Below are 27,428 nucleotides of genomic sequence, written 5' to 3' on the forward strand. Positions count from 1 at the left end.
AAATTGGGATAAGGAAACAGGACGTGTTGGCTAGTGAGGGAAAGAAGCACGAAGAGGAAGAAGACCATGAAGCCTTGGTATTCAGCAGAAAACCTTTCATCCCCTGCACTAATTAATTATTTTTCCACAAATTAAGCTCTGCATGAGGCAAACAAACAAGACGGGAGCTGGCATTAATAGAATGGTTGGATGGCGATCAAGATGGCGAATGCGGAGTGAGGAGGGTTAATGATCATCTGGCATGCCTCATTTCTCCTGAGTTGGAAAGAACCCAGTAGTGCCTAATGAAGAAACAGGCAGAGAGCGATTACTCATTACACAAAATTAGATTAAAATCCAGATAGAGAACTGGATAGAGCGCAACTGAGAGAGAGTGAGAGCTGTGCACTCTGCAAGCTAGAGAAAGGAACCAGAATCGTGTTTTCCCCATTTCTGTCTATAGTGCCAAGAAGACTGCTTCATTAGAACATTTTAATCTGTTATAAAGATGTTCTCAGCTTTGTGCGAGAAAGGAAGGCAAATTGTTATTGTTAGGTTTCTCACCAACTGCTCTCATTCTGGTGACGAGGGTTCTTTTCACGATAGACCGGCATAGTGAGAGCAATGACTATTACATTTACTAGTTAAACTGCTACGTCTTGAGCAACTTTCATGTAGGTAATTTGTCTCAATACGGATATATCAAGACATTGGACTACAAACAGGGTGACACACAATCCTGGCTTGTTGTGTGGTGGGAATCGCCAGTAGCCCACTTGAGACAAAACCTCTGCTTCCAGGCCAGTGGTTCCCAACCTGTGGTCCGGGGAGCCCTAGGCGTCCCCACTCGAGACAAAACCTCAACTTCCAGGCCACTGTCTCTCAACCTGTGGTCTGGGGACCCCTGGGGGTCCGCAAAGTCTCCTCAGGGGGTCCATGACTGCTTAGAAAATTATTAAATATTAAAAGATTAGGTCTCCAAGTTTCATTAATGACTCAGTGGGGGCTCCTCAGATTCCAATAATGATACAATGGGGGTCCCCGGGTTCCAGCAATGATAAAGTGGGGGTCCACAGAAGTCAAAAGGTTGGGAACTACTGAACCTGGCTGAAATATGATTTTAAAATGTGTACCTTAGGAACCGTGGCTCCTGCATCAAAAAATCAATTTAACATGATTATTGACAACATCCGTGAATATGAAAAACTGCACCTCCTACTGGTGAGGGCAACAATCCACTAATATAATTAAAATGCAGCAGTAAATGTTGGGTAGAATGTAACTTGGAGGGAGAAGTTTGGTTAGACTCACACTCAGAAAGAAGTAGAGTTGGGCTGAGGGCAGGCTGGAAAGAAAAAGCTGCAGTCTCGATGTTGGGAAGATGCAGGTGAGGGCAACTCATCACATGTGGAACTAAGAGAAACAAAAACACTGCTCTGCACGAATAGGGTCAGATACGTTTTCTCCCTTACGCGACTCACCACAGATGTTCCAAGTCACTGAGTGGAGAGAAAACGCTGGAAAATGTCCTGGCAGACTGCACTGTTTGGAACATTAGCACTAGATGCGGGCTGACGAGCACTAAAGCGATCCAACATGTCTGTGAAAGAAAAAAGCTAATTTTTAATATCTGCCTTCGCTTGCCTTCATCTCATCAAACTGTGTTACTACCAAGATCTCTTACTTGGCGCCGGCTGCTAATCCCAGGATCCTGAGTTTAACGAGGAGGAGCCATTTGTTTAAAGTAAATTGACAAAAGTCACAGTGAGGAGTACGCCTGGGCAGATCCCATCTTGGCAGCCAGACAGGGCTTGGCCTGTTGGAGAACAAAGTCTGGTAGGCTGATGAGTCACCCTCGCTCCTCCCAGCCGAGCTCAGCTGCCGCTCTGTATAAACGTGGCATTGTAATCCTGCCCGTGCGGCTGGAGCAGAAACCACAGGGAGGCCGACATTACTCCCACAAGAGCAAGGCTTGGCGGCCTAAACCAAGGGAATGAAAATGAAGTGGAAGTTAAAAGCCCCCTGAAGTGCACCGCAGCTTTCTGGCTTTTCAAGGTAGAGCATCCCGCCACCATGCAGCCAGATCAAGGCCCATATTTATACTTTTTTAGCGCCGCATTTGCGCCATTTTTTGGACGCAAAAGCGTCGCAAACTTACAAAATACAATTATATTTTGTACGTTTGCGCCACTTTTACTTCAAAAAAATGACGCAAATGCGGCGCTAAAAAAGTATAAATATTGGGTCAAGTTTATACCTCCAGACACTTACATGGCCTAGAAAGCCTGAAAAAGGTCTACCACACTCCACTAATGTGTGATCCAACTGGAGGCAGCCCTGTAAGGTGTGATGCAATCGGGGGCAGCCCTGCAATGTGTGATGCAGTCGTGGGCAGCCCAGCAAGCTATGGTCCAATTGAAGTAGCCAAGGATTGACAGCGGGTGGCTTTAAACTGTCCAATATGCAATGTCTCAGCCTCTGGCAGCAAGAGGCGATCAATGTTTGTTAGTATCAGTACATTTTAGGGAGTGCTGTAAACCTCCATTAACTGTTAGCCTGGTCCCTGGTGAATGACTTGACTTATATGGATGGGGTGAGGGTCATCTCCGATTGCCTCTATGGTGTCATATAAGATGTGGCTTTTCAACTGTAAGGTTTGATGGTGAAATCTGACTCTCATCGGAGAGACAACTGCAGCCTGTCCACAGCAGATAAGTGGCCACAGAGATTATTTCATCCATAGGACTCTTGGTCCGGAGCTCAGCTTTATTTATGGCACACATTTATGTTCTAGGGTCTTCTCTTGATTCCTGGAGCTGGAATGGGCATTTGTATATGGGGAAAGAGGACACAGTCTCCTTCTGTGTGAGCTTTTCCAATGCCTTAGCCCATGCACAGAAGGCAATCCATGTGGGCTCAATGAAGAAATGAAAAATGTCTGTTGTGCCCCTACATAATTGGTGATGCCTTCTGCCCTTCTGCCTCATATTGATCGAGTTGACCCGATTGGTGGTTTTCTAAACAATACCTTTTAAAGCCAATGGTTCAATAATAGATGGGGTGTCAGAAAGAGGGGGGATGTAGTATAGCTGCGGGGAGGGCACCAGGGAGCTGGAAAAAATGTATTCTATTACCATTTGAACAAACAATCCTGGAAACAATAATTTGTAAAAGGAAAGCCCAGGCCTGTTAAAGCTTTTTTATGGTGAAGCCATCAGGCAACCTGACGTCAGACTCTTTGTAAGTAGAATGTGCACAGACAGTTTAGAGAATAGCATTGAGTATTCAGAAGTTGGAGGATGTGAAAATTGTGCAATAACATGGGGTATCTGATGAAGAGCTATTTGTGTAGCTGCATCTGCCCGACTGTCGGACGTGGTGCATGGACCTCAGAAGAAAGTAAAGTCAGGTCTTATGAGCTCCAATCAGAACCATGTCTGGGGCCTGACTCAAGGAAGTGGGATCCTGACCAAAACTAAAAGATGGGGGGCGTCCGAGTCATGAACTAGAAGCCAGTAGACCAGCAGTCCTTAACGTTTTGACTTGTGTGGACCCCTGCTGAATGAGAACTGGAAACCGGGGACTCCGAAATTTCTGCTTTTTGAAGTCAAAACACTGCACAGAAATGCAGAAAAAAATACAAATAAACCAAATACACAAATTATGAAATATCATTTTTAATTAATAAACAAAAAATATGCATATTTTTATATTTTAATTTTAATGAGAAGGTATGAGTGTGTCAAAATGTAGTTGCATTTATGAAAGCCAAAGCAATATGCTTAGTTTGAGATTACCACTTTGCCTTTTTTCCTCCTAATGCCTGCTGTCCTTTTGGCAGCGCATACCAGTGCTTCACTTGAGGCCACCAATCATCTACTCTAGATTCCATTTTCATGACTTGCGTTGTAAAGATAAGGATTCCAACTTAATCTTTAGCAATCTCCGCATTACAGAATGTTGTTAAACTTTCCATTTTGCCTTTTTATGTACACATGTACTTTATTAATCTGTTAATAATATTTAATTTTCGAAGCAGTTGCGGACATCTTGAGTAGGCTTCACGTACCCCAAGGTTAAGATCCACGGCGCTAGACGCACGTTGGTCTTCTATGCGCATGAGGAAATGCTGCATCCCAGCACCATCAGTATGGGTGAAGAAAGTTTCAGGAAAAAATGAAAACAACCATTGCCGATGGGCAGCTTGGGACTAGTAGTAAAACAGGCAGGGCTCGAGACTCCATGAAAAGCTTTGGGGAAAAGGTTTTTGCGTCTCACAAGTCAAATTTTAGCAGAAAGGGAGACAGTCGTTTAGAGAGATTTTATAAGAGCTGCCTCAGTCTCGCCAAAAGCAATTAATGTCTGTGACACCCTTAGAAATTCTGCTTATTGCTGAATATCTCTGCAATTGACCTGTTACCAGAAGTCGAAGGAAGTCAGCTCTCAGACTCCCTGACAAGTGGTACAGAGGCAGGATTCCCTTAACACTGCCAGTTTTTGTGTATCTTTAATCCCCGAGATCTACAAACAAAAAAAGAAAGCGAAACACCCATCCAAAGTTTGCCAACTTCTCACCAATGTATACTTGTTCATTGTCACACCTGCTTCCGGCCAATATCAGGGCAAAGCTCTGTAAAAAATCATTCTTTGTGTGCTGGACACCTAGGCTGAAAACACTTTTGTGCTGCTAATCACAATCTGAGATAAGCACTGTGAATGGAAGTTGCCACACACACTGCAGTTGTGTGTACCGAACACAAAGCACTGCTTCGTACAATAACCGCACCTGATCAGCTAATATTAGCTGTGTGGCTTCTGAAGCAGGCCCAACATCTGGATTTTGTTTAGGACACTGAGGATATTAGAAGTAGCAAAACAAGGAGTTTGCACCCTAGGGGGTGCCGGAGCAGATGTTGCAAATAAGGGCAGTTGCCAGTGTGTAAACAGGGCATTGGTCACATGGCCACTAAGAAAACTTTGTTCTACTTCTATTGCATTTCTCTTCAGCCATTTGTAAACATTCGGTAGCCCAAAGTTCATGACTCGCAGCTTAAATGTGCTTTACATAGGTGCTGTTACAGGGTTAGGCACAGTGGTGCCTTAAAGCCTCTAGGGGAAACTGTTGCATTGAAATTATAACAGTGGGGCCTACAGCAGGGATTTACACACAGATTAGCCCTTTCTAACCACGCACAAGTGTGAGCACTGATGGTACTTTACCAATCTTCTGCACTCAAGAAGAATTCAAGATTAAAACAGCAACTGTGGTGTGGCCACTAGCTAGCCTCTACTCAGTTTATACCTAAATTAGACTTTTTATTAGGCATGTGGACAATGGATTTTCAACAATACATATCTTACACCAAGAAGGGATAGATGCCCCTTGGGAATGCGGCAATATAGTTTGTCAGAAAGGAAGCCACATTACAAATCTGCATATTTCATATTGGTCTTTATTAATATATTTTCATATTCTCTTATATGTGGGCGGCTGCCCATTATTTTCTACATAAATATGCCTTACGGTTACAGATGTAGCCGACACGTGTTTCGACAACCATCTTGCTTTTTCCAAAGCAAGAAAAAATAAAATAGTGAGATCCAAATCAACTCAAAACAGACATTAACATAAGGTCAAGCATTTTACTGCATTGCACCAGATCGATCCGAATAATTTTTCGGCTAATTCATTTTGTGCCACTCATCCTCCATTATTAAAGTTCATTACATCATGTGATCTCCTTTTCTCCTATCCATGGTACATATTGAGCATGATGTGCACACAACCCTTCCTGTTGACAATGGACTTTTTGTGTAAAAATAGGGCAATATTCCTCTTTGGCTCTTGCAGTACAATTTTCTGCTCGTCTTTTGATTTTAGAGAGGGAGTAGTACACAGAGGCCTGTGAAAGATCAGACGGAGTGTTTTCATACTGTTTTACACCACCAAGGAGGTTTCCTCCCACTGATCTTGTTTGCCACAACATTAACACTGTTTGGTACAACAACACGTCACTGAAGGCCTTGAGCATGCAGACAACAGGCGGGGATGTGACGCACACAATACGTCAGTCATGCTCCCTGGATCTGGGACCAGCAGGGAAAAGCAACCACTACAAACCCATTCTTGGCACAAGTGCTCACCTCTAAGGGAAATATGGGGGGTAGAGAAGCTCGGGATTCCAATGCTTAATTTGGCAAATGAAAAATAAATTCAAAGGTCCAAAGTTTTTATAAGGACCCTGGGTCTACTGCAGGCTTCAGCAGAATCCCAGAGTTCCTGCATCCGGAGGCTGCCCAGTTTTTATTCCGCCTCATGCCTCTTCCACTAACATAAACTGTTTGTCTTTTTATCACACTCTTGCAGGTTATTTCTCCCCTCCTTTTCCCTCATTGCACTGTTTTTATGTCTCTCCTTTACTCCTGATTTTACCCGTGTTTCTCTCTTGCTTTGGGTCAAAGGCTGGTGATAAAAAATAATTCCCAGTTCCAAAAACATGAATGTGGGTGACCACCACTGGCAACAACTAAGCACTATAGGATCTCATGCCATTGAACTCACAGCTCTGCCAAATCAAACCCTTACCAGTCTAGGCCTGAGATGCTCACCAAGATGTAATGCTTTGGGATACTCAACGTTCAGCATAGGCCGCCATAAGAGAAAGGAGTCCAGAAGGTCCTCCTGACTAGCAAGTGGGGTGAATTTTTAACATCCTTGGCAGGACAATCAGATGGCGTCAGCCACCACTTTATTTAACAATGAGAATCCGCCTGACTCACTGTTTCCTTCCACGCCCACCTCTGCGTGCAGCCGTGCCAAGTGTAACACTTCTGCTTGAAGAACACAGTGTATTTCATCCTCAGTACTGATTGTGATCCAACCAGAGATGTACCACTGCCAACTTCCCTACAACTCAGACAAGCGCAGATCTTTGTCTTCCACCCACGTGCATTCCACATCCTTTAGTCGGGGCACGCCAAAGTACCCACTTGCGTGTACTACCATTTTATAAGCACTGTGTGATCAAGAGCAAATGCGAGCCACATGAAACACCAATGTTGTTGTCTGGTCAAGAACTCAGATGGGTCTCTTTCCACCTGAAAGGCACTTTGTACTCAAGAATTCATGATGATCCTTATGCACTTAAAGGGGCAAACCCACGCCTTAAATTATATGGTTAACAAAACTATTTCATCTTCCATGGCGTAAGTGCAATAAAAGACATATGTTATTTTAAAATTCGAGGAAACTACACCATTAATGAGGAAATGCTCTGCATATCTTATTTATTTTTGTATTTGATATAGTGCAGTCCTGGCTTTGAGGAGCATTTTTCATGCACATTTTCACCTTAGTAGAAGCATTGTGGATGTGCCCTGCTGCAAATGGAATAGAAAAGTGTGATGAATTTAGCTTGGCGCTTGCAACAATTGTAATTCTGCACTTGATATCATTCGCAAAGCTGTGGCCACAGACCTCGTTTCTCCCACCAATACTGAAGTGGACCTTCTGCTTGAATATCCTTTAGGCATTTCTTTAATTCCTCATATAAAATATAGTGGTGTCTTTCCAAGTTCATGTCCTGGAGCTGCCTGACTTCAGGATATCTGAAAACGTGGCGCAGAAGGCCAACAGTAGGAAGCATTTTAAAAAGGGAATTCTGGGTAGAGTAAATGCTGCAAATTAGGCAAACTTCAAAGAATTGTCTAGGGAAGTATCATCTGTTGACACGCTCCAGTATTTATGGCAGCAAAGGTCTATCGCCTATTTCGTTTGGTTCACATAGTGGATATGCTATATGGATATTGTATGTCACAGGTCCTGCATTAATTGTAGTACATGCTAAGTGAGCATACCGAGTTTGAGTGTTATGCATTTGAGTGCATTTGATATGTAACTTTTTAAGTGTGTTGCACTCCCTACAATTCTGAAATACACAAGGAGGAGACAACCAATACTTTAGAACTATATAACAAACACAACAAATTATGTTACACTTTCAAGCTTCCAAGTAACTGAAGCTGGGATATGTGGATGAGATTTCATGGAGATTTGTTAATCCCACATAAACATGCACAAGCAAGGTGGCATTTTTAGAGGTGGTAAATTGTAAAAACCACCAGTTTCTCAGGAATAGAATAAAACGCCAGGAAACTCTCAGAAAACTAGGCATTATGGCCTGGTGTTAGTTGGTGTGGTTAAGGGCGAACCCACCAGTTTTCTGAAAACGATGAAGTCCGTGATTTTGTGCACAGTAGTGCGACGTGACAGGATGTGGAAGCATGTCCCTCCTCCTGATCTGTTCAATCACACTCATAGGTGTGCTCATTCAAAATCTGATGACGTCCTCAGCCCAAGAGAACATAGCTGTAAGGCTTGGGATGAGGATATACAATTCTAATGAGACCCCCTTGTAGAATAAACGAGCTACAGTTCCTGGCATAAAATAGAGATATACTAACAGAGGTGTGGGGCCAAAGTTCCAGAAGAAGACACCCAAGTTCCTGGGATGATGACTTGGAAAGCATGGGACATGGAGCTACAGTTCCTACAGCTGCAATCTGGGGCACCAAGCTGCAGTTACTGGAACACACAGATGCAGTCCTTGGGCTATCGAACTGAAAATCAGCAATTGCCGAGTCCTAGAGTTGCTGTTCTGGAGATTGTGAGTGGCAAATGTGAGGATGCCTGAACACCAACAGTTTCTGGCAGAACGAGCTGCAAATTCTAGGACGCGCAAATTCAGGCCCTAAGTTTTGCAGCTGCAGTTCCTTGTAATCGTAGCTGCAATTCCTGAGCACAATTATGGCGGTAATGTTTTTGACATGCCGAACGCACAAATGTTCTTATTCATGAATTCAATCAATGTGCTTCAGAGGAAACTGAACTACTACCACCACCTCACTGCCCATTCAAGCGGTACTTGAAATATCCCTACGCCTTTAAACTGTTATGTGGGTTCAATCCAATTTTGGGTCGTCCCAGATGATCTGAAGCAAAATGTTGTGGTCCCCAGCAATCTGGAAGGGTTGGGGAGTTCTGACATCTCACAGACTACACAGCTCTTTGGCTGTACAGATGTGCCACAATAGATTGGTGCTCCCGTGTGGCGGCTTTCTAGGCATGTACTTCACACTTCTTATCCTATGGGACTGTAGGAGACCTTCACAAAGGTCTGCTCCTCCAAATATCCTAAAATGGCAGTTGGCACCTCTCTGTGAGGGGGCTTTGTGGGCACCTAGCAGCTGGTGGTCGATGAGCTCCTGAAAATGGAAACTCAGTTTTTATGAGGTAGAATGATCCGCCCATCTGTTCTGCAGTTGTGTTGGGCAGCTGCTCGCCAACAACTGTGTACTGACCCTAACACTGCCGCCATTCAGCCATGAAAGGCGGGGCCCTCATTCCCCACCACAGTCGCCACTGAGTGATGGGACCTCCACTGATTAGTGGTAATAATAAACTATACCATGTGCGGAAACACATGAGCTGTGGACAGAGGCAGCCCCACTCTTCCTCTTTTTTTATTATTATATTTAGGGCTCCCAGTTGTATTGCATTAATTTTTTAGACATGTTCAATTGTATTTATCCTTCTTTATGTTTTGCTATTTTTATCAGTATTTACTCATGCTAATTTTGTGTTTTGTGAAGCAATTAACCTGAAAGCACTATATTTTCGCATTTTTTATACATTAAGGCACACTCCTGTGGCTGACCAGTGATGGTTACAGCTATAGGAAGCCATACATAATTCATCATGCATATGCAGACTCACCTGACATTAGTATTTTAGCACTAACGCATGCACATCTTCAAATCGTTAAAGTTCAACTAGGAAAACTTGTCCCTGTCTGTTTTTTAACACTTGTGTATATAAATCTGCTCAGCTATTGTCCCGGCAGTCATGAATATTAGCATAAAAGTTCACTCAAAAGGATATCTATCTTTTTATATATTTAAAATATATGCAGACCTAGAAAATCCTCCAAATTTCTGGAGCAAATTTGAAAATAGAGTAAAATAATTTGACTGAATTTCCTCTACCACATTTATAATATAAAATAAAGACTGCCAACGAAACAAAGTACCACCATGCATGCAGGACAAGTAAAAAACAGAAAAGTGAAGAATTGAACCAAAAGAGAGCTGACTTTCTTCACTTTTCAAGAAGATAAGATGGTATAAAACCACGAGTTTACATGAATTCAAAATAACTGGCCAATAGAATAAAATGGAAGTTCGGCAATGTAGGCGTGAAAAAGGGCAATGTAAAAAAGTGTGCAGGGAACAAGTCTAGACTTGTGGAAAGTGTTCCTGGCAATGACCGCGTCTTGGAAAGGAGCCTGTGCTCGCGCGGACTGACATTTAAGGGGACAGCGACTTACTGTTCATTCCCATTCCACAGTAAGTAGCCCTAGTTCCCCTCCTACATTGTTTTACATCTGTCACGATAGCACAAGTGTCTACAATACCTATTGTTACCAAGTTTTAAAGCTATTTATATATAGTGTGCCCTTCTTCTCGCAACGGGGAAGATTTCTCTCAGATCATGCCATTAGCTGATTGATGTATCATTCCACCTTCTATGGAGTGCTTGGTTTGTGATACATTTGGGACTATTTTACATCTCAAAAGAACATAGAGTCATCACACTTTAAATTCTTTATCACAGGATGCACCGTGCAGATAAAACACTTCTTTTTAACCACAGCAGTCTTTTTTAATAATATTTTATTGAAGCCTAGATATCCAAGCCAGATCTATTGGTTTTGTGAATGCTTTGTTTTTTAGGGAAAGGTATGTATGGTTGAGTTTTTAGGGGTTTGCTCAATGGTTCCCTAAATCAGCATCCGTTTTGATGTCAGTCATGGAAGGAGAGCGGGCTTGCTGAGGTTCTCAAGGATCACCACACAATAGGACCACCTCTCTGTGCTTTTATGCAACAAAAATCTCGGAGGTGTCATTTATTTCAGGTATTCTGGCTATAGACCATTAGTGTCAAATTAGTATAGCAACTCTCTCTCTTTATCCGCGTGGTGCTTTCCAAAAGCGATTTAAACTGGATCAGTGTTGAGTTTCATGGATTAAAGCCGAAACACAAATCACTTTAGAGGAAGGTTGAACACAATTGTCCAGACCGTTGACTGGCCTTTGGACAGTAAGTATGGGTTTCATTGCAGGCGCGTCAAAAGGCCTGGCACAGAACCTGAGTACAAGGGGGCGGGCTGTACATACACATCTGGAGTGTGTCACCCAACGCTGGGATTGGGAGATCTAATTAAAATGAAGAGGAGGGGGGATGCAGGGAAGAAAAGAAAGATAGGAGACTGCGAACGAATGATGAAGACAGATGAGGAATGAAGTAGAAGGTAGGGTGAGAGGAACTACAGAAAGAGAATGGATGGCGAGAAACCAAAATATATAAAGAGAGAGGTAAAGCAATGATGTCGCCCATGTACCTGGCTTTAATGTGTTGGCACAGGCATTCACAAATGTTGTACACATATAAAGTGTCTCAACCTCTGAAGGTAGAGATTTGTAAAGCAGTGTGTGCCTTGAGTACAAAACTCATGCAGGACGCGGCTAGCTCGCCTCGTTGTGGCATAATGTAAGTCGTGTATAGCTCTGCGCACACACAGCATTTCCATCGTGAACATAGCCAATAACGTCAGGCCTGTATGATGTAGTAAATAATATGTTGCTGCACAATTTTTTCCTATTTGTGCAGCGGACCACTGTAGAATTTCACCAACAATGTATGATTTTTAGTAAATCTGGGTACAAGCATAAGACATTCATCTCGGTCTATCCATGATATTGTTTTTAATTCAAGTTTTACAAGAAATAAGAATAGGCACAGGTAGATTTCAGCCTATTTACAAACAAAAGTGTCGATTCCCCCTGTTCTCTCCATGACAAACCTGTTATGAAATAGTACACGAAGCACATTCTTTGCAGAACCTGTTTTCGTGTACATTTTATAGGGGATGTGCTGGGACGGCCACCATACACCTCTTGTATGTCTTCAGATGGCATCTAGGCCGAGAAGCTCTCTCATCCCACGAGGCCCGCTAGATCACTCAGATCCCATTCCACTGGCTCAAGCAGACTTTAGATACCAACCACGCGATGTTGGTCATAAGGACCCAAGCAAGTATCAAAGCCTTTGAGCCAAGGCTGAATTTTTACAACAGGGGCCACAGGAAATCCTTCCTACCTCTAAGAGGAGACACAGATAAGGCCAACACCATCAAGAATGCCCACTCTCCTACAAATTGTAAATCTACAGTTGTAAGCAGTCCCGAAAGGCGGATTTTGACCTGTTTTGGCAGAGGAAGGGATTAAGGCACAGGTAGATAGGATGATTTGCCAAAGATCACACATTTTATTTTTTTAAAAGAGGTAGCGTTAGGTCTCTTATTTCCTGTTTCCACACTCAACCATCTATCCAATGTAGGTTCAGGAAAGCAGAGCCATGCCAGCTTTACGAAAAACAACTGATGAGGTAGAATTTTCTATTTAGATTTATTTAATGTGGCTATGTTGAAAATCTAACGTGGATCCAGCATGTCTTGGACCTACATTGCACTCCCATGAAATAACCATCAGTCCACATCTCCCCGTCTCTTACAACTCCTGCACACGCTGCAGCTTTATCCCATCTATAACCGCCCGCGCCTCATCAGCGCTGGTGCTTGGTTTCAGTCTTGTGGCCCAGAAACACATGCAATTGTCTCTGCCCATCACATGCTTCTCTCCCTGCTGACCATTTCTGACAGACATCCTGCGCATTTCGACACATGCTTATGGAGGAAGCGGCCGCAGACCGTGGTTTGATAAAAGGATCGAGGATCGGGGGAGGTTGCTTTGGAAACAGGAACCACTGTCTGCTTTTGAGACAAGTCACTTCAGTTATTACTTCCTGGATTGAAGGACTAACCAGATTTACTGGAGCATCTGCCCTGCACTGGATGTTCTCCGGGGATAACCATCCGTATTTCTTAATTAGCAACTGAGGGGATGTGGCAGAACCTGCCGCTTGCTACCACTATGCCTTCATCTCCAATGTCAGAGAACTATAGGCTCTGGTCCTGTGGTATCCTTGGGTGCAGGGGGGGTGCACACAGAAGAACTATTCCTTCTCCAACAGGAGGGATGCAGCATACCACCCACACCTACCATGAGCAGTGTTAGAAAGCGAGGGGATATGGTCCTGGGGCATCCTAGGGCTTCAGTGATGGTGCAGACAAAACTACTAATGCATTACCCAACGGGGGAGGTGCGACAGAACATACACCATGCTGCCTGCAGGCCTACGGTCTTCAGTATCGGAAACCTGAGGGATCTGGCCCTGCGTCAGCTCCTGAGTGTCCAGGTCCTGGGCTGCGGCAGTGGTGCAGACATCTCAACTTCTTCATTAGCCGATGTGGGAGACGTCACAGAGCAAGAAACTTGCTGCCTACTAGCCCTAAGGCCTTTGGGGTCGGGTTTTGCAGTTGGCCCGCGGGCTGCGATGGGGGTGCAGACAGCCACAGCGGCAGTGGTGCACACCACGCAGAATGTTGCCCGGATGCCTAGAGTGAAGATTAAAGCCTTTGGCATCAGATCCTGTGGCAGCTCCCCAGTGTCCCCCCTTGGGCTGTGGTGGTGGCGTAGACACCCATTCCACTTCATTATCTTATAGGGGAGACACCATAAAGCTAGAAACCTGTAAAGTGGTTTGGGCCTCCGTCAGGAGAAGGCCCCAGTCCTTGGGTTCTGAAGGTGCGCTAAATCAGTGATTGCAACTGCACGTGCGGTGCAGAGGTGCCACAGATATGGGGTGTTGGAAGGTGGTTGAATCCTCGTTTAAAAGAAGGGAAGTGAAATCCTTCATTCGTTTCCTCAAATAACACAAGCACTGCAAACCCAGTATGAGCTGTGCCTAGAAATTCTTCAACAAATTCTCAACCACTATTAGCCTCTTTGTTAGGTGGAGATAGAACTGCTCTATGTTTGTGAGTAAACCTTCTTGGACATTTCTATTTCCAGTACTGTTCAGATGCCTCGGCTGTGTAAGAATTCACCCCACCTAACCTTGAAGCGGCTGGCTCAGGATGAAGGCTGATGCTGCCAGAGATTGTTCAATTTCCCTTAGGCACGAAGTTCTGTCCGGCTAGGTGTGTAAAAAAACATATTATTTACCGGGCACCGCCCTGGAAACAGGAAACTGCACTTGGCAGCAAAAGGCGGTAGCTCTCTAGTGGGCACATGCCTGACTCTGCCAACGTTTGCCAGTCTGCTTGTGCACTCACGGGTAGCTGGGCACCGGCCTCGCAGAGATGGGAATTCGTTTTATCTGAACAATGAAATCAAAAATCAAATCTTGGCTCCCGCCCAGTGAAAACACGCTGCCGCCTTCCGTGTGATCTGCAGTCACCTTCAGGGAACTGGCGCCCGAGCCAAGAGAAACATTCAGGTACCAATACTGTCTGCAGACCTCAGACCAATCCAGCGACTGCAGCAACTTTTTCACTTGTGGTAACCTTGGCGCTCAGGTTGTAATGAGCGAGGGAATGTATAACATTCAAAAACCTCGAAGATACCACGGTGGGTTCCGCCAGGGCTTCTGTTCGCCGAAATCTGCACCTCAGGTGCTTCGATCCCATCAGTTCATGTTTCCAGGTCGATAAAACCATAGATCAGAGCACGAGACTCTTCGAGTAGCCCACGGCATAACCTTACACTTCCAGCTACAAGGGCCCACCTCCTGCTAGGCCAGAGGGCGTTCAAGGAGACCAACTTCATGCCTTTGGCAGGGTCTTTTAACAGTGACAGACCCCTACAGACCGTCGAAAACAGTGGCAGATGAAAGACACCGCAAGTTTCCATACGAACTGCTCCAAGATCACACTGAGTGTCAGAATGAGCTGGGACACTAACCAGCCACTCCAGTTTTTCAGGGTGTGACCAATAACATGAACCAAGACACGCTGTCCATGATGTCTAGAGAACGGCCTTCCCGTTACAAAATTCAACATGTTTTTTTTCTGTGGCCTGACACAGACCAAGCTCAAAGGGATTCCTGCTCTATCTGAGGGTCATCTGGGTGGTGACTTCGTCCGCAGGAGCTCTGGGGAAAATTTGCCGGGGGACAAAATTATGGACCTCCTTCGACTGCTAACGTTGTTGTGGTCCGTATGGGCAAATAGCCTGTTCGAGCGGTTTAACCTATTGACCCCCCCCCCCCCCAAGGGAATCACGGGAAGGGAGGGAACAGAGACCGTGACCTGACATCTTGCAGGAACCTGTAGCAGGCCACCACATCGTAAAAGACACATTCTTCGACTCCCCTGCTATGCTGGGTCAGAAGAAATGTGCTCCCCGAGGCCCACAACCTGCAAATCATCCTACGGAAGTGACAATCCCTCTCATTCCAAGATGGCGAGTCTAGATTCCGGCCTGCTTCACGAGGCCCAATAGCCCTCTCACTGGGCCCTTCTATTGGGCCTGTCACATCGATAGCAACAACTGATTTATATTGTGTTAGTAACAGGTGTCACAATTCGTCTCATTTAATATTACTCAATTTGTGTTTATGGAAGGATGAGGGGCAGAGTTCGCAGTGCTAGGATTCACTATCTAGAGTTTAACTCGCTGAGCCATCTCGCCAGCGTATGCTCTCCAGTTTTACCTACTTGGCATCCTCAGCGTTAGGACAAGCGAGGGAGCGAATGACTGAGTACATATTTACTTTAACAATACCCACTCTAAACTGTGCCCTTCTCTGGAATGTATACCCTGGTCTCCCTCTCAGCTCGAAGGGTTCTCCCACTGGTCGAGCCATCTCTCCGATTTGCAGTGTGCACCACAAAGTCTCCTGGATTAGCCACAGCCGCCCAAACAGATCTCCGAGAGAAAACAAAAAACAAATATGCATTTATTTCGTATGAAAGGTCACACCATATCTCAATATAGCAAGTATAAGTATATACGAAGAAAGACTACATTTTAAAGATATGCAAACTGCAACACCTCGGCTTTTCCACAAGTCATCTGTCGGACAGTTGACTGATAGGATAAATGGCAGCGTTGAGTGTCTGCCACGGAGATTTGTAGGTGCCCCCCAGGGCACTGTTCCTAATGTGACATTGCAAACTGGCTCGTCTGTTCATCCTTCCAAGGTTGGTAAACTAAGCGCACTGCGCGTGAGTGATAATAGTACCACTGATTAGTTCATACCTGTAGAGATAAATGTGTGTTTGTTACATTAAAAAAAGGTATGGGCCACTGGACCTATGAAGATCTGTCGCCACATCTTTTTCCGCATATTTATGGATATACTGCACTCGTCATACATTTATCAGCTGCATAACTTGCAGATTTCAAGAAAAAGTATTTACAGCTCAAATTGGTCAAAAATCATACATGTCGCAGTGCAATTAGGGCTCATTTGTAAATACTAACTCGTGACCCTTGCTGATTCTGATAGCTGTAGTCAGGTGCTAAACTAGTACTAATGAGGTGAACCTTTTGCCTAGTGCTAACGTCGGCTAAAATTACAAAACAAGCTGCATAATTTGCGTACGCTTGCTGCATTAGTAAATCAACTCTGCCACATAATTTAGTCCTACGCTGCCACATAATTCCACGTGGTTCTTTCTGTAGCTCTACAGACTGGGACTGTTTCTGCCTCAATCAAAGCATTCACTGTCGAAATAAAGAACAAACTTTAGCCCTTGTTCTTGAACGGCACAGTGCACACACAGAGTGATTAGCCGGTTTCTGCTGAGATCATATTATGACAGAAAACAGACACACAAACATTCATCTATTTCTTACAGCTCACTGAAAGCATTTTCATACAGCTATGTTTGCATCCTCGTGTTCGAGTTTGAATTTAATTTACAGACATCCATTTGTCAGGTCACTGACACAAAGCACCCGACCTGGCCATGGCGCCTTTGCCAGCTCAGGGTGGTTGCAGGCCGCACAACTTGACTGCCCACACCTGTGTGCACAAGAGGGCGTCGGCTACTTCTGCCGCCCAGACAGACACGAGCACCTGCCCTGAGATCAGTGGAGCCGGCGACAGCAGTTTCACCGAGCAGGTTTTACGATTTCAAGCACCCTGCTTTAAACATAACAACCTCCATCACAAATGTGTAAATACAGATGAGGAAGCTAAACGTGGCAGGTCCAAAGCGTGTTTTTTGGCAAGTCTTTTTAACGGGCCTCATTAAATTCTTGACTTTTCCACCTAAAAACATGTTCTGCTTGGACTACAAGAGTGCACATTAGTAAAGGTTTTTTTTTGTGCCACGCACAGGTTCACAAAGTGTTTGAAACTTTTCAGGTTTTTGTCTGGCTAGATTCCTTACCAGGTTTCTTTTCTGTAGTAATTGTACTGGTAGTGCCGAGAAACCCAGGGCCTTGTCAAGCTCTAGAAAGCGTCAAAAGTTAAACAGGTTGCGAGTAATTCTACCAGAGGTCCCAGTACAATTTCACTATAATCCTAGCTGATTTTGTCGTGACATGATGTGCTGCACAAATCACGCCTTAGTCAAAGCCTAAATTACCATCTAAGAGTGCCTCCTCTCTGTGAAGGCGGTGGAGTGAAATACTGTGCCACTGGTGGTGGGTGGTGGGTACCGGCGCTCAGTTTTAGTGCATTATGTTTTATCAGCAGACTTTGACCCAGAGCAACTGATAGAGAAGGGCAGAAAATCGAGGCTCACAAGAAAGATAGGATAAAAGGACAAAGGACGAATAAAAAGGAAGCTGCGTGAGTGAGATTAAGGTGTGGGCTGGTAGAAGAAAGAAGCGGGAAGTGGAAATAAACTTGACGACCTTGGAAAAGTCACTGAGAATTTTTTGGGGGGTTCTTTTTTCTTTCTTCACAAATTAAACGCTGCAGCAATCATCTGAGAAGGCCCATATTTAGTTTGTTGCAACTGGCACTCCTGTGCTGCAGCTATCAGACCCCACTGCAGGCGGTGGAGCACCTCACCCACCCTACCAATAACCTGTTGTGACAGACGACATATAAAGCCTTTCATCATGTGCTCAAACACGAAACAACACTTAAAAAACTCTCTCTCGATTGTGTTTTAGCAATCAGCCAAAATTAGAAGACTCTTGAGCCCCTCCCGAAGAAAGCAGGGACTGCGATATCTGTTTTCCGGTGCATTTCCTTGAAAGTTCGTAAAAAAAAGGATCTAAATGAATTTGCTAGTCACCATATTTTGTGCCTACGATTGTGATGGGAAATGGCTAGTCCTTCATATAATGCTTAATTGTGAGGGGTTGGGCTCAGAACATAGAGCGAAAATGATCTGCAGAGGATCACACATTTTGGTTAAGTGACAGAAAATATACATGCCCTTTAGCCGCGCCCTGCAATGAAACCCCGGGGATTCCCAGAGGAAGGCCTGTATCCTGCATAAACTACATGTAATTATAAAATGGAGCACCCAGTGCTATTGCTGACTGCAGGTCTTGACCTGTAGGAACCTGTGCAATCGAGAGCGCTTGAATTTAAGCACACGCGTGCGCGTACCGACGTTTACGTGCGTGACCGACGTGCAGTCAACAATGGCTACGTCCACTCTTAATCAGCGCGCCAGTTGCACAAGTCCACACGTGGTTGAGTCTGGAGTCTTTGCCGCTTCCCTCAGAGCCCGCCTCCACAGCGCGCGACACCGGAGCCGGTCTCGTGTTTTTCATAATCTCGGGCGCTCCTTATCTGGAGGGAAGGCCTCCAGATGAGCGGATGACACAAGGCCGTCTCTAGCAAGCTTGACGAGGGCCGGGTGACACCCAGTGCAGACCTTTCCCCTGGTACTGCTTTGATTACACTTTGTTCTCCAGAATAAGATGGCTTATGCAAATAGAAGAAAGGAGCTTCTGTTCCCAGAAAGCTCTCTTGTATGGAGGATTTAGCACAAAGTACTAGATGTCTTATTGTCATCATAACTTACCTTATGTAAGTCCACACCCACCCTTTTAACTAAAATCTGTGGCAGTCGGTAGAGTTTTGGTTGGAAGGAGGGCAAATGCTAGAGAAATAGTGATGTCAATTTTTCTGACTAAAAATACAGAAACAAACATAAACTTGGTCGCCTTAGCAAAAACTGATGGTAAATGTATGCCCTTTCATTCATCCATCCATCGACATAACTGAACGGCCGGGCAACAAATTCTTTGGGATTTAGAGTTCAGTCCTATTGGAAGGCAACCTAATTTTATGGCAATACAGTACTCAAACTTTCAGAGCCAAAGGCCAGGAAACTCTGTTTAATGTATCAGAAATAATGTCAGGGTAAGAAAAATAACTACAACTACTTGGATTTAGGTGTGAAATTAACATTAAGAAAGACGGTCATGGCTACCATGCAAAACAATTTTAAAAAAATGTATTTTTAAAACGTTTATTAATCACACCTCTGTAAATGCCAACCCAGTGCTCAGGCCAGTCAAGGACCAACACCTGCACACTCAGAAACTTTAATTGTGTTTCAAGATAAATGAAAGAACCTCTTGCCAACTCTGCGTTGGGTTTGGAGCGGCCTTGGTCACACGGGTAAAGATAGAGTGATTGTTAAACGCCTACTGTGAGGTGCTACAAGGAAAAAAAAATCTTCTCGCCTGACCAAAGTCCTTATAAATCTCTTGAGACACTACAAATGTTTCCAAAGCAACAGCCGCGGTGTCCTCACCCATGCATTACCAAAGCCTTGTAAGCCCGCCAGGCGTGGGCCGGTACAGTGGAGCGGCGGTGCAGGACGTGAGCCATCAAGAAGGGAGTACTCACTTCCTAGTGCAGGAGCCATGAGAGGATCTGGAGGCAGACCAAAGCCGACTGATGGGACCAGGCCATCACGTGGCCAGTGAGACGTACCTCTCTCATCAATCACATGAGGTAATCCTTGCCTGTTTAGCCGAGGTAGGGAGTGCAGGATTTAATAGCTTGCTCAAGGAACTCAGACAGTAAGACTGACATGCACTGACGAGGTAACCCTGCCTGTATTGCTCAATCAGGGCTGGGAGGATCCAAATAGTAACTGTTGAGTAAACACGAGAACCACAAAGTAGGACTGAAGTTGTCCCAGATACCCTAGGTACAAACGCATACTGAATAGCAAGATTGCCTAGTCTTGTTTCACCTGACCTCATGCCTCTTTCTTCCACCAGCTAAACATCTCACTCTTGCAGGTTCTTTTCCATTCCTGTGTTCTCCCTTTGATACTGATTTTCCTCTCTTTCTCCTTTCGTTGTTACTTTCTATCTCTCTCTGTCGGTCGAAGTCCCTAATGAAATGTAAGCCTTCATCCCCAAACATGAAAGTTGGTGCCCATCATATGAAACAACTGGCACAAATTAAGCACTGGCTTATCTTGGATAAAACTTGAATGGTTTTCTTTGGTTTTAAAGCATTCAACTAAAAGCACTACTTTGAGTTACTGGGATAGAAAAAGATGTTATAGTGGCACAGGGAATTTTATTTTCATATTCTTCCAAAAAATGACTTTTGGAGATTTCAAAAACAGTTTGACATCTTATCAACGCGTTTAATTTGTGTGGGGAAGGACATGTTAGAAGGCAGAAAATGGTGTTGGGCTGGGCACTGAAAGATGAATCTTCTAGCCACTTGGCTTAGTTCACAGACTAGCCAGTACATCTCAAACAAGCATTAGCAAAGTCAGTAGGTGTAGGGTGCCAGCGCTTTGGCTCGGTCAGTGCTTATTTTGCTTGCCTTGATTATTACCAAATGTTATTGTTGGCGAAGCTGCCAATCACTCAGAACTCTAGAATACATTAGGTAAAAACAAAATATTCTTTGTTCTAAAAAAGCACACATTGTCATAGTAGTCCCTGGTACTGAAGGGAACTACTTTGTGGGCGGATGTGCACCATGTGAAATGCTAGAATGCTGTCACTCACGGAAAAGTTACCAATGGCTAAAGTTGGCTTACCTATTTCCTCATTCTGTAAACTATAGTGAACAACATAAAAATGTAAATGACACAATAACGAACAGTGAATGAGTATGGCTGGATAACACTCCCCCTCAAAAAAAAAATGAAAAGTGAGTATATAAGACATATTTTACTAAAATCAAAAAAGTGTTGGTAACGTCAGACGTAATAAAGCGAGCCAAAGGAGTCAGGCAAATATCTGGCAATGGCACGCTGTCACTTTTAACAGCCAGCCAATCCCCTCCGCTCAGAGGTCTCTGGGGTGTTCTGGAAGGCGGCAGTATCTGTCCTGTAATTTCCGGAATGTTCTGGAAGGACACGTGTGCTCGCCGGCACACACTAACGCACGGCTCGGCTTTCAAACCCTTGAAGCGCCTGAGGAGACCGAGCTCAGGGCGCCAGACTTGGCAAGGTTCGTAGCACTACAGCCCTGAATGACGTGTGCTATACAGCTGGCCGTGGACTAGCGCCGAGGGACAGCTGCCACACAAGCCTGGGCCAGATGCAGTGCCCACTGGAGGCTGCGTTGGTATATTCAAAACGCAATTCACTGGGCACTAAAATCCACCCTGCCGGCAGCTTCACATCATGACGAGCACTGGCAAAGCCCCTAGGTCTAGCCTAAGGAAGCCAGCAAAGTTTTTTTGCTCTTTTTCTTTTTTCCATATACAACAGATATGAAAATAGAAAACGTAATTACAATTAGTATATTTGCAAAAAAGTAATAAATTATCCATTAAAAAAATCACGACCTGTCAGCAGAAATGAAAGCTGAAGTTGTCCCATATTGAAATTGTTGTTAATGCATGAAACTGTGCCCTGTTCCACAACATTTCATCTCTTAAGGTGTACTCTATGGGGCTGCACCTGGTCCCTGGGAATGTGCCACGTTCCTACTGTGGAGACAGCTTACCTACCCTAGTGGTTCATTCATTGCTTTTCCCTGAAATATCCTGTATACCAGGCTCATGTTACACAAACCAAGCACAGCCAGTCCCACCCCTTACAAGGGTGTTGTGGTAGGTTGTAGGGTCCCTTACACGGCCACATTTAGAATGAATGAGATCAATGCAGCATTCTTAGTTCAGGCCCAGTTGCAGCACTTGGAACCTCCAGAAAAACCAAATCACTAATAGCCAGGTGTGCAACGCAAAATGTTGGGGTCTCCGGGGAAAATATTTGAGGACCCCTGCACATTAACTTTGGTTGGCCAAGTACAGGCATAGAACAACCTAACACCGAGCTGCGTACACCCTGAAAGTGTTCCATAGTAGGTTTGCAACACTGGGAATTCAACCTTGTCACAATTGTGCCCCGGCCTGCCCTGGCGTGGGTTTTGCCAGCCTTTCTGGGTTCACACTCCAGCTACCAAAGGACCCAAGCAGGCAAAGGGCCTTCCCTACTGTAGCCAGCACTGGGAGGCGGTGACGCACTGGCAGCCACATGGCACGGCGTCGTCGAGGCTGACGTAGGACAAACCCACCTCAGAACTGTCCGCCCTTCACAGGTCCTGTCGGAATATCTCGCAGTGTTTTGAAAACACTGGAATACTACCGGAACTGAGGTCAGCCCCCAGAGGAGACTAGGGCCACAGCAGACGACGGGCAGGAAGCTCTCCTAAACCCAGGCACAGGGCCTTATTTGGAAGTATGAGCCCAGTTTTGCTTATTCTTCCTCCACAGTTGTAACTCATAGTTGAAGGGCTGCATTCCTTTTTAGGCTTCCCCAGTTTGGCTTGAATCCATCTGCCAAGGTCCAATTATCGTTTTTTTCTATGCATCTTTCACCAGACCCTCCGAGGGGCCGAAAAAACTACATTCCCTGCCATCTCCTACCAGAAGCAACACAGGTTTACTAGAAAGCACATTTAAGTATTATAGATTGCAGGTGACACCATTAAAACCCTGATCCGATAGTTTACAAACTTCCACTGCTATTAAAATACACCGTTCGCATAACTTCTTTTTACTACGCATGCAAGCTTTTTCTACTCCTGCATTATTGTTCCCCAGCAACCAGCAGCTGGTTAATGCAACCGTGCAGTGACGTAGGTTTGACTGATGCAGCAGGTGCAGTGGCACAAAGACCCAGAGCCCTGAAGGGCCCATTGAACCCTGATAATGGTTGCATTTTAGTACCTCAACAGCAGTCAAAGGGGGCATGGCGTCCTTGCTTCGCTTCTGCACCCATGGACTTTACAACAAAAATTAGAGCAGTGAACAGAAGAATAGAAGAGTCAGTCTCTCCCCCCCCCCGCCCCCCCCCCACCCACCCCCAAGCGCCTGCCCAAATGGTAATACCAGTAACTGTGAAGTAAGTTATGTCTTTCAGAGAAAAGGTGAGACAATGAACTTGTGGGTATGATAGCTTATTCGGATAATGCGCCTGCAACAGAAATCTGTGCACACTAGACGTCTCTGGTTGGAATCTTGGTGAATTATGCTCCTAGACTACTGTACTTTTCAGGTAGGGATAAGTGAATTGGGTGACTGCAACTTCTACTATTCACAGCGCTAAGAAGCCTTAAGACTCTGGCATCAAGCACTAAGCAGAAAAAGGTACCATGATTATATCAGGAGCAAGAAAGTGTGCTTGGTGTGGCTAGGTCTAGGCGAATATGATACACACTGCACAACTTCACTTGGGTAAAAAAAAGACCTGCTTTCTTTACATTAGTTCTTTATTTGCAACGAGGAGGCTTGGAGCCAAGAAGTAGAAAGCGACGCACGTCACGAGCTGGCCGATCTAGCCTGTGGCTTCCAGAAGGCCGTGGCAAGTATTTCATAATTCTCTTCTTCACTCCTATCATTGTAGGGCAGAATTTTGAATGGGACATTTGGAATAACGTTAAATTCTCAAAACCACTGGATAAAATTGCAACAGAAAACTATTTTGAATTCAGAAACCTGCAGGTCCGTCCGTGTGTATTTAGAATGTCTTTTACGCTTCAGGTTAACCAGGGAGGTAAACCACTGAATTGCACATTTATATTTTTGGAGTGGATGCATGCATTTTTTTAATTGACCACTCCCTGGCATTTTTTATTAGCAAAGCGTGAAAGGCCATCTCCTCCAGTAGTCTTCCTGCCTTTCAGAGACACTCTGCATTGAAGCAGCAACAATATCTTGATTCATAGCACTACAATTAGTTTTTTGTCACATGTACACAGATGGTAAAACAATATCGGCAGACGTTTCAGCTCATTAATATCAGCATAGCGCCTAAACACAGCAATTAGCAACTGAAAGGTGATCTGTCGCTGCATGACACGAAGTCTACCAATGCGCTGCAGCGTGTGGTAGAGTTTTTAGAAACTTTTGATTTGTTTGAGCTAGACATATGCTTTTACAATTGCAAATTATGCGCAAGTTGCCAGAATACGTGGCAATTGGAGCATATCCATAATTATGTGGAAATGCTGCAGCATTACATAATTCCAGTGGCCCTAAACACATTGCAACATATGTAGCTTATTTCCCTATGAAAAATGGTGGCACTTCCAAGAAATCTATATGATTCTTCTACACACACAGAAGAAACAAGGACTACCATACCAATGTGGGCGGTAGTCCAGTTTTAGGCTCAATCTCCCATTTATGTCTACAACAGGATTACACTTTTGGAGCAAATAGTGTGTATGTGCTGTTTATACACTTTGGAATGGAGATTAGCATGCGTGCTGACCACATTATTCCTCATTCAGGAGGTTTCAAGCTTGTAATTGAGTGCAATCAGTGTTTTAAATGGAAATTTGGAAAACCGCACCACCATCCCACTACCAGACATTTCAACTAAACAAATAAAAAAATCACCATGTGAGAAAGGGGTGAGTTCTTGGTGGGTGTAGGACCTCCACCAAGAAATATTTGAGGCACTTTTGCCCGCTCCATCCCACCGAACCCACTCCTCCAAAAAAATAAATAAAACAAAATTGCTTTATGAGGACGGTGCCAATGTACTGGGGTGTTTTTGCACCCCTTAGTGGATATCGACTGTTCAAAGCCTCAGTAAAAGTGCTGAAAATCAACTCTTTGCAGTGGTTTCCAGCTCGATTTCCTCACCACCGTGTGATATCGGCTCCTCACCAAATGAGCGTATGAAGGGATCCGATATCATGTGACACACAGCAGCACCGCGTGAGTCGCAGGTCTGCTCTACCAATTCTTACCGTCCCAGAGTACATGTTTGCTTCTGAGAAGTGCTGGTACTCTCCCTTTAAAAGTATTGCTCCCTTGCTGAGAGCTGTAGGTAGTCTCCTCTTTCAAATTTAAGAAGTGCAAGTACTCGGTACCTGACGGAACCTGCCTATTAAAAGCATTAGTGCCGCGAGTGCTTATGGTAGTGGGCGCACCCTGCGCGTAGCTACTCTATAGAGTGCGCTGAGGAACGAAGGACATCTAAGGTGAAAGAGTAGAAATTTTGAAGGAGACAGAGAAAACCAAAAATTTAAGACTATAGGTGTTTGCACATACATCTCCTGTCCTTTCCAAAGCCGCACTCATTCTTTTACTTTTATATTAAAGTGTTTATTGATCTATCAGCGAGCAAGTTCTACCCTGGACTAAATAAAAGAAATGGATGGTTAGATTGCTCAGTGGGTTGACATGTCTGCTGTGAAATATGAGGCTGCAATCTGAATCCTTGTAGTTCAAGACATTTTTTGGACATTCCGCCAACTCAGGGTTTTGGGGAAATGATCATGATGAATACATGCTAGTGAGGAGCATGGCTACGCTAACAGGGATTCCAAGTACTACATGAAAACAAGTGGCAGCAGTGATCTTAAATATCCAAGTTTTCAACAGCTTACGAAACTCCAGAAAGGAAGTACATGCCCGAATTTTTAGAGGGAAAGAATTGCATATTGCAGGCCCACCAAAGGCGACATACTGAATGCACTCACAAACTTTAGGGTCTGTTTAGTCTTAAATGCAAATCAAGGAAGTTTTAGGATGAGTTCCTTTCACCCTAGTGAATTACAGCATTATAGTTTAAAGTTTCGCTATTGTACCCTCCGACCTAATATACGCATTTGTCTTTTACACACACATACTACGTTAATTACCATGCTCGAAGTAACCATGCAGCCTGAACCTCGAACCATCGAAAGGATTCAGTAATCCATGATTTCAAGAACCTTCTGACGATGAATGGCAGCTGTCAGGTGTGGTTTACAGAGACACATTCGGGTTTGCACTCTGTCCCGTGCTGTGTGGCACAGAAATGATTATAATAATATTAGTAATTATGTTATAATTATTTTTACCATTATTATTATTATTGAAAATGTTGTTGCTATTATTATAATTATAATAATAATAATAATAATAATTATTAATATTATTATCTATAAAACGTCCCAGCAGATTAATGTCTCCTCAAAACTGTGCGAGCTGTAGGTCACAAGTCTGAATCCTGGCACCATGGGCTCAGCCGTTCTTTCTTCGGATATTGATGGAATTACTATGGTTGGGTGGTAATAATAAATTATTGGACTAGCAATCTTCAACATTTGCGGTGCCAAGAGCCATAAAAAACAGATGTTGCTAGCGCCGGACAAGGAAACCAAAGTCAGCCAAGCCAGAAAGGCTCAGATCTGCCCCTCTCTCTTGTTTCCTAGTACAATCTCTCTCTTTCAGCCACCCATTCCCTCTCTCTGCTCTCTCTTCTCTCTCTCTCTGACCGCTTTCTGTTTACCTTTCTCTCCCTCCCTCTCTTTCTCCTGAAGCCTCACAATGGCTGCTAAAATTAACCCTGCAGAACTGGGAAAAGTGACAGCGGCATCACAGGTCTTTCAAAACCGTCCTCCAAGAGCTCCAGCCCACTGGGGAAAAGCAGGGTAGAATAAAAGATCTGTCCTACCCTTATAACTTGGCCGTCGCCTTACCTGGCCTTCAGCTCCTTGTAGTCCTCGCGCACTTTGCTGAGCTCGAGCTGCAGGCGCGCACGCTCCTTGGCCACGGCGTCGAGGGTCTTGCGCGCGTCCCCCAGCTCCACCTCATAGGCTGACTTGATGCCCGTTACCTCGCGGTTCAGTGCCTCCTCAGACTCGGTGATGCGCAGACGCAGTCCAGCATTCTCCGACTCGAGCGAGCGCACCTTGTCGATGTAGACCGCAAGTCTGTCGTTGAGCTCCTGGAGGTCCTCCTTCTCTTGTAGCCGGGTGATGCGGGTGGGAGAGAGCAATGGGGTACCTCCTCTGCGGGTGCTGCGCTTCTGCCCTGGGGTCTCCATACTAACAGATGCCGGGCGGAGATTCCGTTAGTGTCCAGACAGAATCCGCTGTTGGGGAGGCAAGGGAGCAACAGACAGCTGGACTGTCCTCGTCTCGGCTGCTGGCAGTCAGTGTGCCCTCCTCTCCGGCTCCAGCTCACATAACCAAGCCAAGGGAGGGGTCTTGGGCCGCCAACTCCACGCCTTCAGTGTCATTACTTTATTTTTATAACTTGGACACTGCACAAGGAGGACAAGCCACTGGCAATAAACCAGTAA

At 44.7% G+C, this 27,428-nt stretch overlaps 1 protein-coding gene across 2 annotated transcripts in view; it reads right to left on the bottom strand.

The window, feature by feature from the left end:
* LMNA (lamin A/C) overlaps nt 1–27,428 on the bottom strand; it is a 112,915-nt gene that overhangs the window by 73,737 nt on the left and 11,750 nt on the right. The window contains exon 1 of one of the 2 annotated variants that reach the window (XM_069218014.1): nt 26,824–27,280. The exons of the other annotated variant lie outside the window; for it this stretch is intronic. Coding sequence (XP_069074115.1) covers nt 26,824–27,170 — 347 coding nt within the window. The 5' untranslated portion in view covers nt 27,171–27,280. Of the gene's footprint in view, nt 1–26,823; nt 27,281–27,428 lie in introns of those variants that run through there. 2 annotated transcript variants of the gene reach the window in all.

This window comes from Pleurodeles waltl, chromosome 12 (assembly GCF_031143425.1).
Source record: "Pleurodeles waltl isolate 20211129_DDA chromosome 12, aPleWal1.hap1.20221129, whole genome shotgun sequence".
Taxonomy (NCBI): domain Eukaryota; kingdom Metazoa; phylum Chordata; class Amphibia; order Caudata; family Salamandridae; genus Pleurodeles; species Pleurodeles waltl.